Consider the following 15,532-nt stretch of genomic DNA (forward strand, 5'->3'; position numbering starts at 1 on the left):
AAACTTGAAAGGGTTCAGAAAAGATTTACAAGAATGTTGCCAGGCTTGGAAGATTTGAGCTATAGGGACAGGTTGAATAGGCTGAGGCTGTTTTCCCTGGAGCATCAGAGGCTGACAGGTGATCTTACAGAGGTTTATAGAGTCATGAGGGTCCTGGATAGAATAAATAGAAGTCTTTTCCCTAGGGTGGGGGAGTCCAGAACTAGAGGGCATAGGTTTAGGGTGAGAGGGGAAAGATATAAGAGACCTAAGAGGCAACCTTTTCATGCAGAGGGTGGTACGTATATGGAATGAGCTGCCAGAGGAAATGGTGGAGGCTAGTACAATTGCAACATTTAAAAGGCATCTGGATGGGTACATGAATAGGAAAGGTTTAGAGGGATATGGGCCGGGTGCTGGCAGGTGGGACTAGATTGGGTTGGGATATCTGGTCGGCATGGACGAGTTGGACCAAAGTGTCTGTTTCTGTTCTGTACATCTCTATGACTCTAAAATGAAATGCTTGCTTTATGATGGAGACAACATACAATATTTGAAAACTAAGAAGAATCTCACCTTTTACAATGTGAAATAAATCAGTGGAGAAATATTTTTATGCCACTGAAACCCATTAGCTGTGCTCCTTGACTTGGTCTTGACTCCTCGTCCCAATGCCTCAAATTCTGATATTCTCATTTCCCGCTTTCGGATTTTTGCATGTTCCGTCCCTCTCAAGTTCTCTAAGCTCCTTCAACATTCCATGAAATCTTCTCGGGAATTCTATCACCAATCTCTCCACCTCTCTGCGCCTTGAAGATGTTCCTTAAAACCTACAATTCTGTCTAAGCTTTTGGGCATCTATTCTAATTTTTTTTATATGGCTTGGCATAAAATATTTCTTGATATTGCTTAAGTGAAGCACTTTGGAACAGTTTCTTACATTACAGCCCCTATGTAATTGCAAGCTATTGTTGCTTAAACAGGTTATTGTACATATGGCTCAAGAAAACCTTCAACAGAGATACGATACACAAATTTTTACACAAGTGTCTGAGGGTTAAACTTATACACAAAAGGCAAAATAAACAGCCAATTTTGGCAGATATTAACTGAAAGGATGCGGTGTCTTTAATATAGGCATAGAGTCAGTTCCCATAATGTTTCCCTCCTTTCAGAGTTTTAAGCACTCACTGTTGGCGTGGCAGGGATATCCAGTTCATTTGGCTCCTCGTTTGATGAGCATTCTTCCGCCCATGATGAAGTTGGACAGATTTCAAAGTCAGTGTGTCCCACATCCTGCAAATACTGGTACAAAGGAGAGTTCTGATAGATAAAAGGGAAATAAAATAAGTGACATATTAAGAAAGCAGTGCAACAGCAGATCACACTTTCAATTAGCCTTTCAAGCTATCAAAAAAAAATGCATTGTTACTTACGAATGCTTCTCATTCTTGTTTAAGACCAAAATCTACGATCACAAAGTATACCACCACTTGTGGACGCAATGAATCATGTGAAGATAAAATCACCATAGTTCCAGAAAAACATAGGGCTGCTCTGTCATCAGAAAGAGATGGCTGGTGGTGACTTAAACTGAGAGTCACCGAGCTTCAGGCTAGCGGAGGGGTTAATAAAGGGATCTTCGTGGGGGTCTTAGATGGCACAGGAATTGAATCTGCGCCATTGGCATCACTCTGCATCAGAAACCAGCTATCCAGCAAACTGAGCTGTCATGTTGGCATTAATTAAACAGGACCAGAGGGTTTAAATTGGTTCAGATTTCAATTTTACAATTAAACTATAAATTTACAGTTTAAATTTGAAATTTGATCTGTATATCGTTATTTCCTAATCACATTTTCCAACTAGACAATAGGGCTACTATTGAGCTGAGAGATGACTGGTGATGGTTTAACTTAAGGGTCACCATGCCTCTATCGTCCTGTTATCCCCCCACTTTAGTCGAAGCAAAACGCTCAGAAACATAGTATAGTTTTACCGCCTTCAACTTTATGCCGGGTCCTGGAGGGAGAGAGAATGATAACGATCGCCCATGAGCACAGAGACATGAGTTCACGGTCTTCTCTGGAACAGCTGTTTCTAAATGAACTATACAGTCATTTTACGGGGAGGAGCATCCAGATAAGGCACCATACATATTGATTGGGTGACCGTTACAATCAGCGAGTGTCAATAGTAAATATTAAGCCATCTGCTGTTACACAATAAATAACTGACTTCACATAATGAATATTTTCCACCTTATTAACTGACGTTACATACTCAATGCTACCTCATCTTGTTAAATGGCTCTACATAATGAATGCTTTTACACCTTGTTAACCCATTACTCTTGCCTCCAGCATCCCATTGTTAACTGTAAGTGGTTATCTATTCTGAGTCATGCTCAGCTGAACCTCTTGTTTCACAAAACTCAAAACTTAACTCTTTCCCTGTCTGCTTATATCCTATGCACATTCTCACCTCAAGTGAGGGGAAAAAATGTTGAGGAACAGAGTTCCTTTCAGGTAACTTTAACCGGTTTAACCAGCTACCAAAATTGAACCCCTGCTGTTGGCATCATTCGGAATCACAAACTGGACACCAGTGAACAGAGCTATCATGTTCTGCAGCACTCAATTGGACAGAGCCAGAGGGGTCTCGGTTTAATTGGGACTTTTGTATGGGACAGCAGGATCATAGCACAATGGTTTCTGCCTGTATTTGATATAATCAAATATAGGTTTTCTATATCAACCAGTTCAGAGATGTTATGACATACCTCTGGAGTAGGTGGGACTTGTACCCAGGCAACCTGGTCCAGAGGTAGGGAATTATCGCTGTGCCACTAGGACCCTTCTGAAGTTAATTGGTAAATGTAGAAGTTAATGAAGCTCAGTTGGGGTGACAGAAGAGGATCATTAATTGACTTCAGAAGGAATGGATAAAAAGTGATAGGGCTGCTGGTACTGATTCCATCAGGTGATTCATATATGTAAATGAATACCAAGTGAGGATAAAGTTGGACAGGGATGTGAGGTTTTGCCAAGATGCTCACTGTATAAACATTAAATAAAACTAAACATTTTGGGTATATCCCGGAAGGTAACTACACCCATTGAACTTTCGCAAATTGCTGCCTTCAGCAAGAATCGTGAGCAGGGACGGAATTAGAGATTTTGTTTCAAAGTGTAAAAATGTTCTTGCGTTTTTTTTAAAAACGCAGCATAATTTATTCAACAATATTTAATAACTTGAGGTATTAAGAGTTGTTACATAATGAACTGTCTAAACTGCCTTATCAGAAAGCAGATTCTTTTGACAGCACCTTCCAAATCCGTAAGCCCCATCCCCTTGAAAGACCAGGGCCTGGGAACACCGTAACCTGAAGTTCCCCTTCAAGCCATATCATGCCAATTTAGAAATATATCACTGTTCCTTCATGGTTTAGGGTGAGGGGGAAAGATATAAAAGAGACCCAAGGGGTAAATTTTTCACACAGAGGGTGGTATGTGTATAGAATGAGCTGCCAGAGGAAGTGGTGGAGGCTGGTACAATTGCAACATTTAAAAGGCATTTGGATGGGTATATGAATAGGAAGGGTTTGGAGGGATATGGGCCAGGTGCTGGCAGGTGGGACTGGTCAGCATGGATGGGTTGGACGTGAAGGGTCTGTTTCCATGCTGTACATCTCTATGACTCTATAACTCAGTTCAAACAATACTGTGGGTGAAACTGTCCGCCATAAATTGCAGCAGTATAGGAAGGCAACTCACCACCACCTGCTCATGGGTGATTAGGAAGTGCATTAAAAATACTAGTTGAAACTTTATTGCTGGAACAGCACAGCAGGTCAGGCAGCATCCAGGGAACAGGAGATTCGACGTTTCGGGCACAGGCCCTTGCCTGTGCCCGAAACGTCGAATCTCCTGTTCCCTGGATGCTGCCTGACCTGCTGTGCTGTTCCAGCAATAAAGTTTCAACTTTGATCTCCAGCATCTGCAAACCTCACTTTCTCCATTAAAAATACTAACATAATCAGCAATGCCAAGTGATTTTTAAAAACAATTACCTAATAGAATGCGTTGGGGCAGACCCTTAAAGTTATTGTACAGTCCCAGATTCCAGGTTGTAGAGCAATAAATTTGAGATTTCAGGGAGGGAATGACGCTACCATCTTTCGCTTGTCTACATTTTCATGTACTCAGTGAAACTCTAGATTAGAATACTGCACTAAACTATATCCCTGAAGCTACTCAAGTTATTATCAAGAAAGATGACTGTTATCTTTCTTGAGAGGGCATTCTTCTCTTCTCTCTAGGCATTATGCCTGAATACAATTGAGACTGGTTGGATTAAATTCTTTTCTTGCTGAAATAAAATTAACTTTGGCATCACCAACAGTTCATCCCTGAATATTCAGATCTTAAATCAAATATTTAATTTGATTCTTAACTGTCAATCAAGTTCAGATCAAAAGGAAAATTTGAGACAGATGTATAAAGGTATTTGTTCCAAATTAAGTCTTAGGAGGTTAATATCATTGGCAAAAAAAAATTTATTTTCCATCCTGAGTTGTCCTGAAAGAAAGACTAGAGGTTCCTAAGCAAGTGACAACCAATGAAGTACCTTAAGTGTTGTCATTCTGGTAATGAAGGATATGCAGCAGCCAATTGGCACTATGCAAGCTCCCACAAAACAGTAACCAGATAATCTCCTTCATGATGATAACCGAGATATAAGTATTGGCAAGAGACAGAAACACTGCCCACCTCTTCATCAAAATCGTGCCGTGAGATCTATTATGCCCATTTGGGAGAATAATCCGGGCCTCAGTTTAATATCTCAGCTGAAGGATGGCATTTGCAACAGCACAGCACTTTACTAATATGAAAGAACACCTACAGAGTGGAAGCCGGTCATTCAACCCATCGAGTCCACAATGACCCTCTGAAGGGCATTCCACCCAAACCCACACCCCCTACCCTATCCCCATAATACTGCATTTCCTAGGCTAATCCACCTATCCAGCACATCTTTGTGTTGTGGAGGAAACCAGAGCAATCAGAGGAAACAATTGCAACATTTAAAAGGCATTTGGATGGGTATATGAATAGGAAGGGTTTGGAGGGATATCGGCCAGGTGCTGGCAGGTGGGACTGGTCAGCATGGATGGGTTGGACTGAAGGGTCTGTTTCCATGGGGAGAATGCACAAACTCCACACAGACAGTCATCCAAGGCTGGAATTGAACCAGGGACCCTGGAGCTGTAAGATAGCTATGCCCATGTGCCCACTGAACCGCCCATGTATACTCAAATCTGGACTGAAACTTAACTCTGTGACAGTGTTACCAACTGAGCCATGACTGGCACAGTTGGCCAATAAGTGAGAGAGCCAGAGAGTGGGAGCTGTTCCCTTTCTTGAGGAAGGAATTTTTACAGCACCCCATCAATGTTTAGTCAAATGGGAAAGACTACGGTTGCTGAAAATCTGAAATATAATCAGCAAATGCTGAATATATTCGGCAGTGCGTGGCAGGCAGGATTTATGGAAAGACAGAAGTTAACATTTCAAGTCGGTTACCTTTAATAAAAGCCATAGCCCATCATAATGATTTTTTCAGTTGCTAGTTCATAAGCGACCAGGTTTAATTAATCAACTTTCTCAATTTGGCATGTTGAACTCTCAAACTCTGAAATGCAGGTCCAGCAATGTAATCCATTAGGCTGTTTGTGTTTACATGGACTTGAATACTTGGTCACAAGCTGCAGTTGGGAACAGAGTCAAAGATATTGCTGGGGCAATTTGACTTTGCACTGAATGTCGGAGTGTTTAAGTGCAATTTGTAGGTTCTGTTTCCTAGAGTGATTATCGTTTAAATTAAATGGTCAGTCCAATCATTTTTTTCAAAAATTATTTCATAGATTGTCAATATAGCTGACATTTTTATCCTTTCCTCACTGCTCTCGAGAAGATAATAATGAGCTGCCTTCCACAGTGCTGTTAAGTAGAGAGTTCCCAGTGACAGCAAAGGGACAGTGATTTAGTTTCACCTCAGAATGGTGTGTGGATTGGAGGGGAATGTGCAGGCGAGGCATTTCCATGTCTCTGTGACCCCTGTCCTTCTGGGTCAAAATGTGTGGTGCTGGAAAAGCACAGCAGGTCAGGCAGCATCTGAGGAGCAGGAGAGTTGACATTTTGGGCATAAACCATTCCTCAGGAATGTGGATGGGAGAAGAGGGCTAAGAGATAAATAGGAGGCTGGGGGTGGAAAGTCAGTGGGAAGGAAGATGGGACACACTCATCAAACAACCACACTGCCGTGTGGCCAACCACTTCAACTCCCTCTCCCACTTCCCTCAAGGAGATGAGCCACCTCCACCCGCAACTAGAGGAAGAATATCTACCTCGGGACCCTACAACCACACAGCATCAACATCAACTTCACTAGTTTCTAAATCTTCCCTCCCCCCACCTCATCCCAGATTCAGCCCTCCAACACAGCTCCGCCCTCTTCATCTGACACGTCCTACCAGTTTCCACTTATCACCTTCCCACCTCTCTTCCGCCCCTAGGCCCTCCCCCACTCTCCTATTTGGCTGTCATCCACCTTCCCCCTCCATATTCCTGAAGGGCTTATGCCTGAAACGTCGATTCTCCTGCTCCTCAGATGCTGCCTGACCTGCTGTGCTTTTCCAGCACCACATTTTGACTCTGACTTCTCCAGCTCTGCAGCCCTCACTTTCCCCTTGACCTTTTGGGCTAGTGCTGCCAACCTTCCTTCTGATGTGACTGCATTTTCATTTTTCAGCCTTCATGTGAACCCAAGGATAAGTTTGAGGGGTGCTGCAAGAGTTGCAGACAGTGAGGTGAAACATCTTCAAGCCGCAACAAATGGGATGGAAGAAATTGAGTGTACACCCCTTCACAAAACCCCCAACTCATCCCCCAACATCAACCTGTCCCCCAAACCTCTGTCATGTCCTCTTTCCTCTACCATTGTGCCACTCTCCCTCTCCCACCATCAACACCCCCTATATCCCCAAATCTCCGTCAACTTATCCATCTTCCTCCTTCCCCTGCCAACCACCCCAGTTTTCACCTCCCTCTAGTGACCCCTCATCGTCCCCTCAATTCACCAACCCATCTCCCCTCCTTATCTTCTCTCTTTGAAACTCCCCTTCCCATCTCTCCCTCTCTTGAAAAATCCTCTTCCCATCTCTCTGCTTCTTCAACAAGCCCCACCCCAACTCCCTCCCTCATGTTCCCCTTCCTTCAACAATTACTCTCCCCATCTTCAACAAGCCTACACTATGCATCTTCCCCTTACTTCAAAAAGTCTCTTCCCATTTCCCTGTTTTCCAGAACTGTTCCTAATCAAAGACACTTCCCTATTTTTCCCCTCTCCTCAACAATCCCCTCCACATCTTCTCCTCTCCTCAACAACCCCATCCCCATGATGTTACACACTGTTGCCACCTGGCACCACTGGTCAAATGAGTAAAATGTTTAAGGTGGTGGCTGAGTTGCCAAACAAGTGACTGCTTTGTACAGGGTGACATCAACCTTCTTGATTGTTGTTGGATTTGCACTCATCCAGGCAAGTGGTTTGTATTCGATCACTCTCTTGACCCATGCTTTGTAGTTGGTGAACAGGTTTTAAGGGGTCAGGAAGTAATTCTTTTGCCACAGAATTTCCAGCCACTGACCTGCTCTTGTAACCGCAGTTGTTATATGGCTGGTCCATGAGCAAGATTTAATCAGCTTGAATGGATTTGAGTGGCAGCTAGTCATGAGGACATAAGTATTCATCAATAGGAATGATTAAGGCAAATTGATTTGCTCTAAATTCTGGTATTAAAACACTCTTGCACTCTCAGTATTCAGATGTGAATACCATTACATACCAAGGTAAAAAATTATAGGTTCAGCTATGTCAACAAATTTCATGATTCTGAAAACTGTTTGTACTAGATTTTACCATAACAAAAATGTAAGCAAATGTCAGAAGTTTATGCTGCAAACTGCAGCTGTTTCAAATTGTACATTGAGGAGCAGCACTTTAAAGTGGAGGTTTTGTTTAAATATTTGTATAAGCGGAGTCCATGTACAACACGACCAAACTTGTACAGTGCATCAAAAATAAAAAATCTTAAGGAACTTTGTAAAAATATAATCATTGAAAACAGACGCCAAAGAGAGAGAACAAAGTGAGGACTGCAGATGCTGGAGATTCAGAGTCGAAACGTGTGGTGCTGGAAAGGCACAGATCAGACAGCATCCGTACAGCAGCAGAGTTGACGTTTTGGGCATAAGTCCCTCATCAGGAATGTGGAGGGGGAAGATGGCTCAGAGATAAATAGGAGGGTGGGGAAGGTGATAGGTGGATATATGTAGGACAGGTCAGATGAAGAGGGCGAAGTTGATGCCATGTGGTTGTAGGGTCCCGAGGTAGATATTCTTCCTCCAGTTAGGGGTGGAGGTGGCTGAGTACTTGCATCTCCTTGGGGTAGTGGGAAGGGGAGTTGAAGTGGTTGGTCACAGGGCGGTGGGGTTGTTTGGTAAGTGTGTCCCAGAGATGTTCCCTGAACCGCTCCATGAGTCGGTGTTCTAACTCCCCGATGTAGAGGAGACCACATCAAGAGCAATGGACACAACTGATGAGATGAGTGGATGTTCAGGAAAATCTCCGCCGGATGTGAAATGATCCTTGGGGTCTTGGACAGAGCTGTGTGGCGGGGTCAGGGTGACGATGATGGAGTGAGTTTGAGTCCTCCTGCGGCGGCAAGGGAAAGTGCCAGGTGTGGAGGGTGGGTTGGTGGGGGTGTGTAGACCTAGCAAGGGAGTCACGGTCTCTGTGGAACGCAGATCGGGGTGGGGAAGGAAATATATCTTTGGTAGGTGGTAGAAATGGCGGAGGGTAATGCACTGTATCTGAAGAAAGAGGCATTACAGTGGTTAAGCAAAAGTGTAGCAAGAAGTTCAGTTCTAAGGAGGCTTCTAAAGGAAGACTGGGAGGTGGAGAAACAGAGTGTATTCTTGTGATTTCAAAGCGGAGTGATTAGAGTGCCAATGATAAGATGGCAGTGGGTTGACAGGACAGATGCAGATAAAGTGTTTTAATGGAAGAAACTGCAAGTCATTTAACGCTAGATGTTAGATTAGTTCTCTGATGATACAAAGGTTGTGTAGAGGCTGAATGAGTAAGTGCAGAGCTCGAGTTAAGTATCAACAATGCATCTGGGATATCTGATCCTGTGTCTTCAGGCAATGTCGGCAAAGACCAGTAAATAAATTAGGAAAAGGTAGGGACCATGAATTAATGGCTGCAGGTGTAATGATGAAGAGACAGGAAGATGAACGATTTACTGGGGAATTTGAGGCTCTCAAAGCACTGGAGCTGGACAGTGTGATCAACTATGTCAAAGATTGTGGAGGTACTAAACTGCATAGTTTGATTTAATGTAACAGAAATTAAGAGAACTGAGTATGGGGAATTTTGAGGTGTTGTGCATCAGATAGTATAGCTATACTATATTTTGTTTCCACATTGTACATTTTCCAGTCCTCCCCTGCACTATAATCTCCATAACACATTTCTCAACTTCAAAAAATGGAGACTCCAACACTAGTGTTGACGAGATATTTTGGGTCTTCACTGTGGAAAAGATATAACATTTCTCAGACATTTGAAAATCAAGAAGTGAAAGGGAGGGAGGATTTTAAAACAATCACCAGAAAAAAAATTACTGGGAAAGCTATTAGACCATGAGTATGGCAAGTCCTCAGGGATAGATGGCCTGCTACCTCAGGTCTCAAAAGAAATTGCTGCAGGGCATGTACAGACAAAATTCCTTATATTCTGGAAGGGTCCCAGCAGATAGAAAAATAGACAAATACAACATTATTCAAGAAAAAAAGAGAGATATAAATCAACAAACTACAGGCCAGTTGGCTTAACATCTATCACAGGAAAATCGCTAAAATCCATTCTTAAGGAGATTGTAGCAGGACACTTAGAAAATCATAACATGATCAGGCAGAGTCAACAAGATTTTATGAAATGGAAATGTGTTGCTGGAAAAGCGCAGCAGGTCAGGCAGCATCTAGGGAACAGGAGAATCGACGTTTCGGGCATTAGCCCTTCTTCAGGAATGAGGAAAGTTGGTCCAGCAGGCTAAGATAAAAGATTTTATGAAAACAAAGTTGAGTTCAACTAATTTATTATTTTTTTTTGAGGCAAACTGGTATTGCAACTTGATAAGGTGCCAGATCAAAGATTAATAAATAAAATGAACTAGCAATGTGGGGTGGGGTGGGGGGTGGAGAGAGGGCATATAAAATGGATAAAAGATTGCTTACTTAACAAGAAGCAAAAATATAGAAAATGGGCCTTTTTCGCATTGGTAAGCTGTAACTAGTGGAGTGCAACAGGGATCTGTGCGAAGGCCTAAGCAACTTACAATCCATATCAATCATTTAGATGCAAGGACTGAATGTAAGACAGCTAATTTTGCTGATGACTCCAATATAGTTAACAAGTTAGTTGTCAAGGTAAGGAGGAGACTGCAAAAAAGATTACAAATAGACTGTGAGTTAGCAAAAATTTGGCAGATGGAGTGTAATGGGGAGAAAATGTGAATTTGTTCAGAACAGAAAAGCAGGATATTATTTAAGCAGAGAGAGATTGCAGAACTTGGAAATACTAAGGGATCCAGTACTTGAATCCCAAAATGTTAGCTTTGCAGGTATGCCAAGTAATCAGCAAGGTATACGGAAAACAGAAGTAAGGAATTTTACTGCAGCTGCACAGGCCTAGCTTAAACCATGTCTGGAGTGCAAAGTACAATTTTGGCCTCCCTGTTTGAAAATAGATGAGAAACAGTTCATAGTGTTTGGTCATTGATCATTTCAATCAATTGAAGGTCACAAGAATGAGAAGTGATCTTATTGAAACACAAATCATCCTGAGGGTACTTGACAGGGCAATTTCCAAGGAGAAATTTCCCTTTGTAGGAGTGACTTGAACCAGGGGACTCAGTTTAATAAGAGGTCTTACTTTTAAGAGGGAAAAGAGGATAATGTTTTTTTCTCTGAGAGTCCTTAGTATATGGAATTCTCTTCCCAGAAAGCAGTGTAGGTTGGGGTCATTGAAGTTACTCAAGGCTGAGTCAGCTGGATTTTAATAGACTGGTGAGTTGAGGATTATGAAGAGCAGCAAGTAAAACAGAACTGAGACCACAAGCAGATCATTCATGATCCTATTGATTAGTGCTGCAATCTTGATAAGCTGCATGGTATCTTCTTGCTTCCAAGTTCTGTGTCCCTCGTTTACTCTATTAAAAAAGTGAAATAGAATGGATTTTGTGGTAACTTGCACAGAATGACATGAAATATTAGGTTGTTGATGGGCATGCTGGTCAAAATATCAATGTTTCAGATGTGACTATATCACTATTTAAACAGTTTTGCCAGTCACCACACAGCTGTTACTACATAATTGAAACAAGTGGAGGCATAGCTTAATCTGCAAAGCACCATGTTTACTGGACAAACAGACCAATTGTGACAGGTGTCATAGTTTTACTGCCTTTGTTGTGACCAGGGTTGAGAAATTCCTGCAAACTGCTTTTCTAGTTTCAAATGTTTATATTACAGTTTGGAACTGGCGGATATCTGTTGCAGCTTTCCTTCTGTGTTTTAAATTCTGAGAGTAAAAGGAACACACACAATTTGCCAAAGATTTATAAACAAATCCAAATTCTAAATACAGTACAGCAGCAAAAGCAATTACATGTTGAATTTCAAAGAGCTGTTAGAGGCCCTCAGTAGAGTGATGCCCTGGAAGATTACTAAACAACAGGAATCTTCAATACACTTGGCACCAAAAAGCAAGAAAACTGGCTGATTGACTCTCCCAACAGTTGATCTTGAATTTTTTTTTAAAAGACCAGACACATTTGTGAAAGTTAAAGGTTACAAGAAGAATCTAAACACAAACCAAGGGCTATCATTGTAATAATGACCATGGTAACCCAGAATAGACAAATTCCAATGAGTAAGAAAAATTCCAAAGGATGAACCGACTATCCATGGTTAATTCGATATGTTATAAAGATAACATCAAACTAATAGGAAAAGCGTATAATTGTGTAAAGACATGTGGCAAGTCAGAGGATTGGGGAAAATATAAAAGAAAGCAAAGAATTACCAAAACATTAATAAAAAGGGAAAAGTTAGTGAGAGAGAGCGAACCCGAAATATAATCGATATAGTAATAATTTCTCCAAATAGAGTCAGAGTCATAGGGATGTACAGCATGGAACCAGACCCTTCAGTCCAACCTGTCCATGTCGACCAGATATCCCAACCCAATCTCGTCCCATTTGCCAGCACCCGGCCCATATACCTCCAAACCCTTCCTATTCATATACCCATCCAAATGCCTCTTAAACGTTGCAATTGTACCAGCCTCCACCACATCCTCTGGCAGCTCATTCCATACACATACCATGCTCTGTGTGAAAAAGTTGCCCCTTAGGTCTCTTTTATATCTTTCCCCTCTCACCCTAAACCTATGCCCTCTAGTTCTGGACTCCCCCACCCCAGGGAAAAGACTCTTGTCTATTTATCCTATCCATGCCCCTCATAATTTTGTAAACCTCTATAAGGTCACCTCTCAGCCTATGACGTCCCAGGGAAAACAGCCCCAGCCTGCTCAGCCTCTCCCCATAGCTCAAATCCTCCAACCCTGGCAACATCCTTGTAAATCTTTTCTGAGCCCTTTCAAGTTTCACAACATAAAGAAAAGGGTTAACAAAGCGAGCGTTGTATCCCATAGAAAGTGAGACCCGAGAATTAATAATAGAACATATTTTGAATCTGCCTTCACTGAAGAGAATACAAGTTACATTCAGGAAACAGCTATAAATCAAGTAATAGAAGAGAGGGAGGAAGTGGGCAGCACAATGGTACGGTGGTTAGCACTGCTGCCTCACAGCTCCAGAGACCCGGGTTCAATTCCCTCCTCAGGCATCTGTCTGTGTGGAGTTTGCACATTCTCCCTGCGTCTGCGTGGGTTTCCTCCGGGTGCTCTGGTTTCCTCCCACAGTCCAAAAAAATGTGCAGGTTAGGTGAATTGGCCATGCTAAATTACCCGTAGTGTTAGGGGAATGGGTCTGGGTGGGTTGCTCTTTGGAGGGTCGGTGTCGACCTGTTGGGCCAAAGGGCCTGTTTCCACACTGTAAGTAATCTAATTCAAGTCTGAAAAATGACAATCAACAGATAAGTGGTACTGAGTAAATTGCTGGAACTGTAACAGACAAGTGCCTGGATTCTGATGGAATTCATCTTAGAGTCTTAAAAGAAGTGCCTAATGAGATAGTTGTGCATTGGTTTCAAATTTTCCAAAACTCCCTTGATTGGAGGATAGATTGGCAGATAGTGATTGTATCTCCTGTATTCAAAAAAGGACAGACAGAAGCAGGATACTGTGGTTTCCTCCCACAGTCCAAAGATGTGCAGGTCAGGTGAATTGGCCATGCTAAATTGCCCGTAGTGTTAGGTAAGGGGTAAATGTAGGGGTATGGGTGGGTTGCGCTTCGGTGGGTCGGTGTGGATTTGTTGGGCCGAAGGGCCTGTTTCCACACAGCAATGTAATGTAATCTAATCTAATCTACAAGCGAGTTAGCTTAAGATCTGTCACATGGTAAATGTTAAAAGCTGCTTTTGAAATGGTTATAGCAAGTTTAAGGACTACAGGTAGAGTCAACCTATGTTGTGAAAGGGAAATCATATTTGACCAATCCTTTTGAGAATGTAACACATGCTGTGGATAATGGGGAATCAGTGACTGCACTGTATTTAGATTTCCAGCAGGCATTTGCTAAGGTGCCACACTAAAGGTTATCATGAAGAAGGGCTTATGCCCGAAACATCGATTCTCCTGTTCCCTGGATGCTGCCTGACCTGCTGCGCTTTTCCAGCAACACATTTTCAGCAGTTATCATGAAAAATAAAAGCTTATGGTGTACTGATGTGCATTTTGGTATGGTTTGGCTGGTTAACAGGAAGCATAGAGTAGGCATAAGTAGGTCACTTCAAATTGGAAAGATGCATCAACTGCACAGAGGATTGGTGATGGGGTATCAACTGCTTATATTTTATATAAATGACTTAGGTGAAGGAACAGAGGATGCAGTTGCCAAAACTGCTGACGACACAGATAGGTAGGAAAGATTAGATTATATCAGATTCCGTGCAGTATGGAAACAGGCCCTGCGGCCCAACAAGTCCACATTGACCCTCCGAAGAATAGCCCACCCAGACCCATTCCCCCTACCATATATTTACTCTTGACTAATGCACCTAACACTATGGGCAATTTAGCATTGCCAATTTACCTGTCCTGCATATTTTTGGGTTGTGGGAGGAAACTGGAGCACCCGGAGGAAACCACACAGACATTGGGAGAATGTGCAAACTCCATACAGACAGTTGCAAGAGGTGGTAATTGAACCTGGATCCTTAGTACTGTGAAGTGCAGTGCCAACCACTGAGCCACCCGAAAGTTGCGAAGAGGACATAAGGAGGGTACAGATAGATAGATTATGAGAGTTGGTTATGAGAGTTGGTAAAGATGGGGCAAATGAATTACACAGAAAAATGTGAAACAGCACTTTCTGACAGGAATACCAAAATACATTTTCTCAATGAATCTGAGATTCAGAAGCGTCCTCATGAATTAATAACGAAAGGTTAATATGCAGGTACAACACATAATGAGAAAAGCTAATAGAATGTTATCATTTGTCACAAGGGGAACTGAATGTACAAAAATAGAAAGGTTATATTTCAGTCATACAGGGTGGTGAAGAGACTGCATCTGAAGTACTGACCACAACAGTGGTCACCTCATTTAAGAAAGGTTGCAACTGCCTTGGAAGTGGTTCAGAGAAGATTTATGAGACTAATAGCTGATATGAGAAAGTTGTCTATGAGGAATGGTTGGTCAGGCTGGACTCATGATCACAGATCGCTCGAGTATAAAAAGTTCGAGGGGACTTAAAAAAAAAAGCAGGAAAGCAAAGAGAATGCACGAGAAAGCCTTAGCTGATCAAATAATGAAAAATTAAAAAGAGATTTAAAAAAAAATAACTATGGAAAGAGCAGGTTTCATTGGGAAGCACTGAGGTAATCTGTATGTGTACCCAGAAGACGGGATTACAATCCTAATTGAATACATGGCATTGGTCTTCACAATGGGAAGGACGACACATATACATATCAGGGTGGAGGACTGTGACATATGAGAAGAAATTAGGAGAGAGAAAAAGAGAGAGTGAGAGAGAGAGGGGGAAATCACACTCCCAGTTTCCTGCCACTTCACCACAGCATCATATTCCCTAGGAGAAAGATGCTGGAGATCAGAGCTGAAAAATGTGTTGCTGGAAAAGCGCAGCAGGTCAGGCAGCATCCAAGGAGCAGGACTTATGCCCGAAACATCGATTCTCCTGCTCCTTGGATGCTGCCTGGCCTGCTGCGCGTTCCCG

The 15,532-nt window shown here is 42.3% G+C and overlaps 1 protein-coding gene across 3 annotated transcripts in view; it reads right to left on the minus strand.

Moving 5' to 3' along the window:
* Positions 1 to 15,532, minus strand: part of vezt (vezatin, adherens junctions transmembrane protein) — a 111,001-nt gene that overhangs the window by 75,966 nt on the left and 19,503 nt on the right. For 2 of the 3 annotated variants that reach the window (XM_043713313.1, XM_043713312.1), the window contains exon 1: positions 1,171 to 1,287. Coding sequence is in view for 1 of the 3 variants with exons in the window: in XM_043713311.1 (XP_043569246.1) it covers positions 1,171 to 1,302 (132 nt within the window). In the remaining 2 variants the exon portion in view is untranslated. Of the gene's footprint in view, positions 1 to 1,170; positions 1,303 to 15,532 lie in introns of those variants that run through there. The other variant, XM_043713311.1, reaches the window with a different exon arrangement.

This window comes from Chiloscyllium plagiosum, chromosome 23 (assembly GCF_004010195.1).
Source record: "Chiloscyllium plagiosum isolate BGI_BamShark_2017 chromosome 23, ASM401019v2, whole genome shotgun sequence".
In the NCBI taxonomy this organism is placed as follows: Eukaryota; Metazoa; Chordata; class Chondrichthyes; order Orectolobiformes; family Hemiscylliidae; genus Chiloscyllium; species Chiloscyllium plagiosum.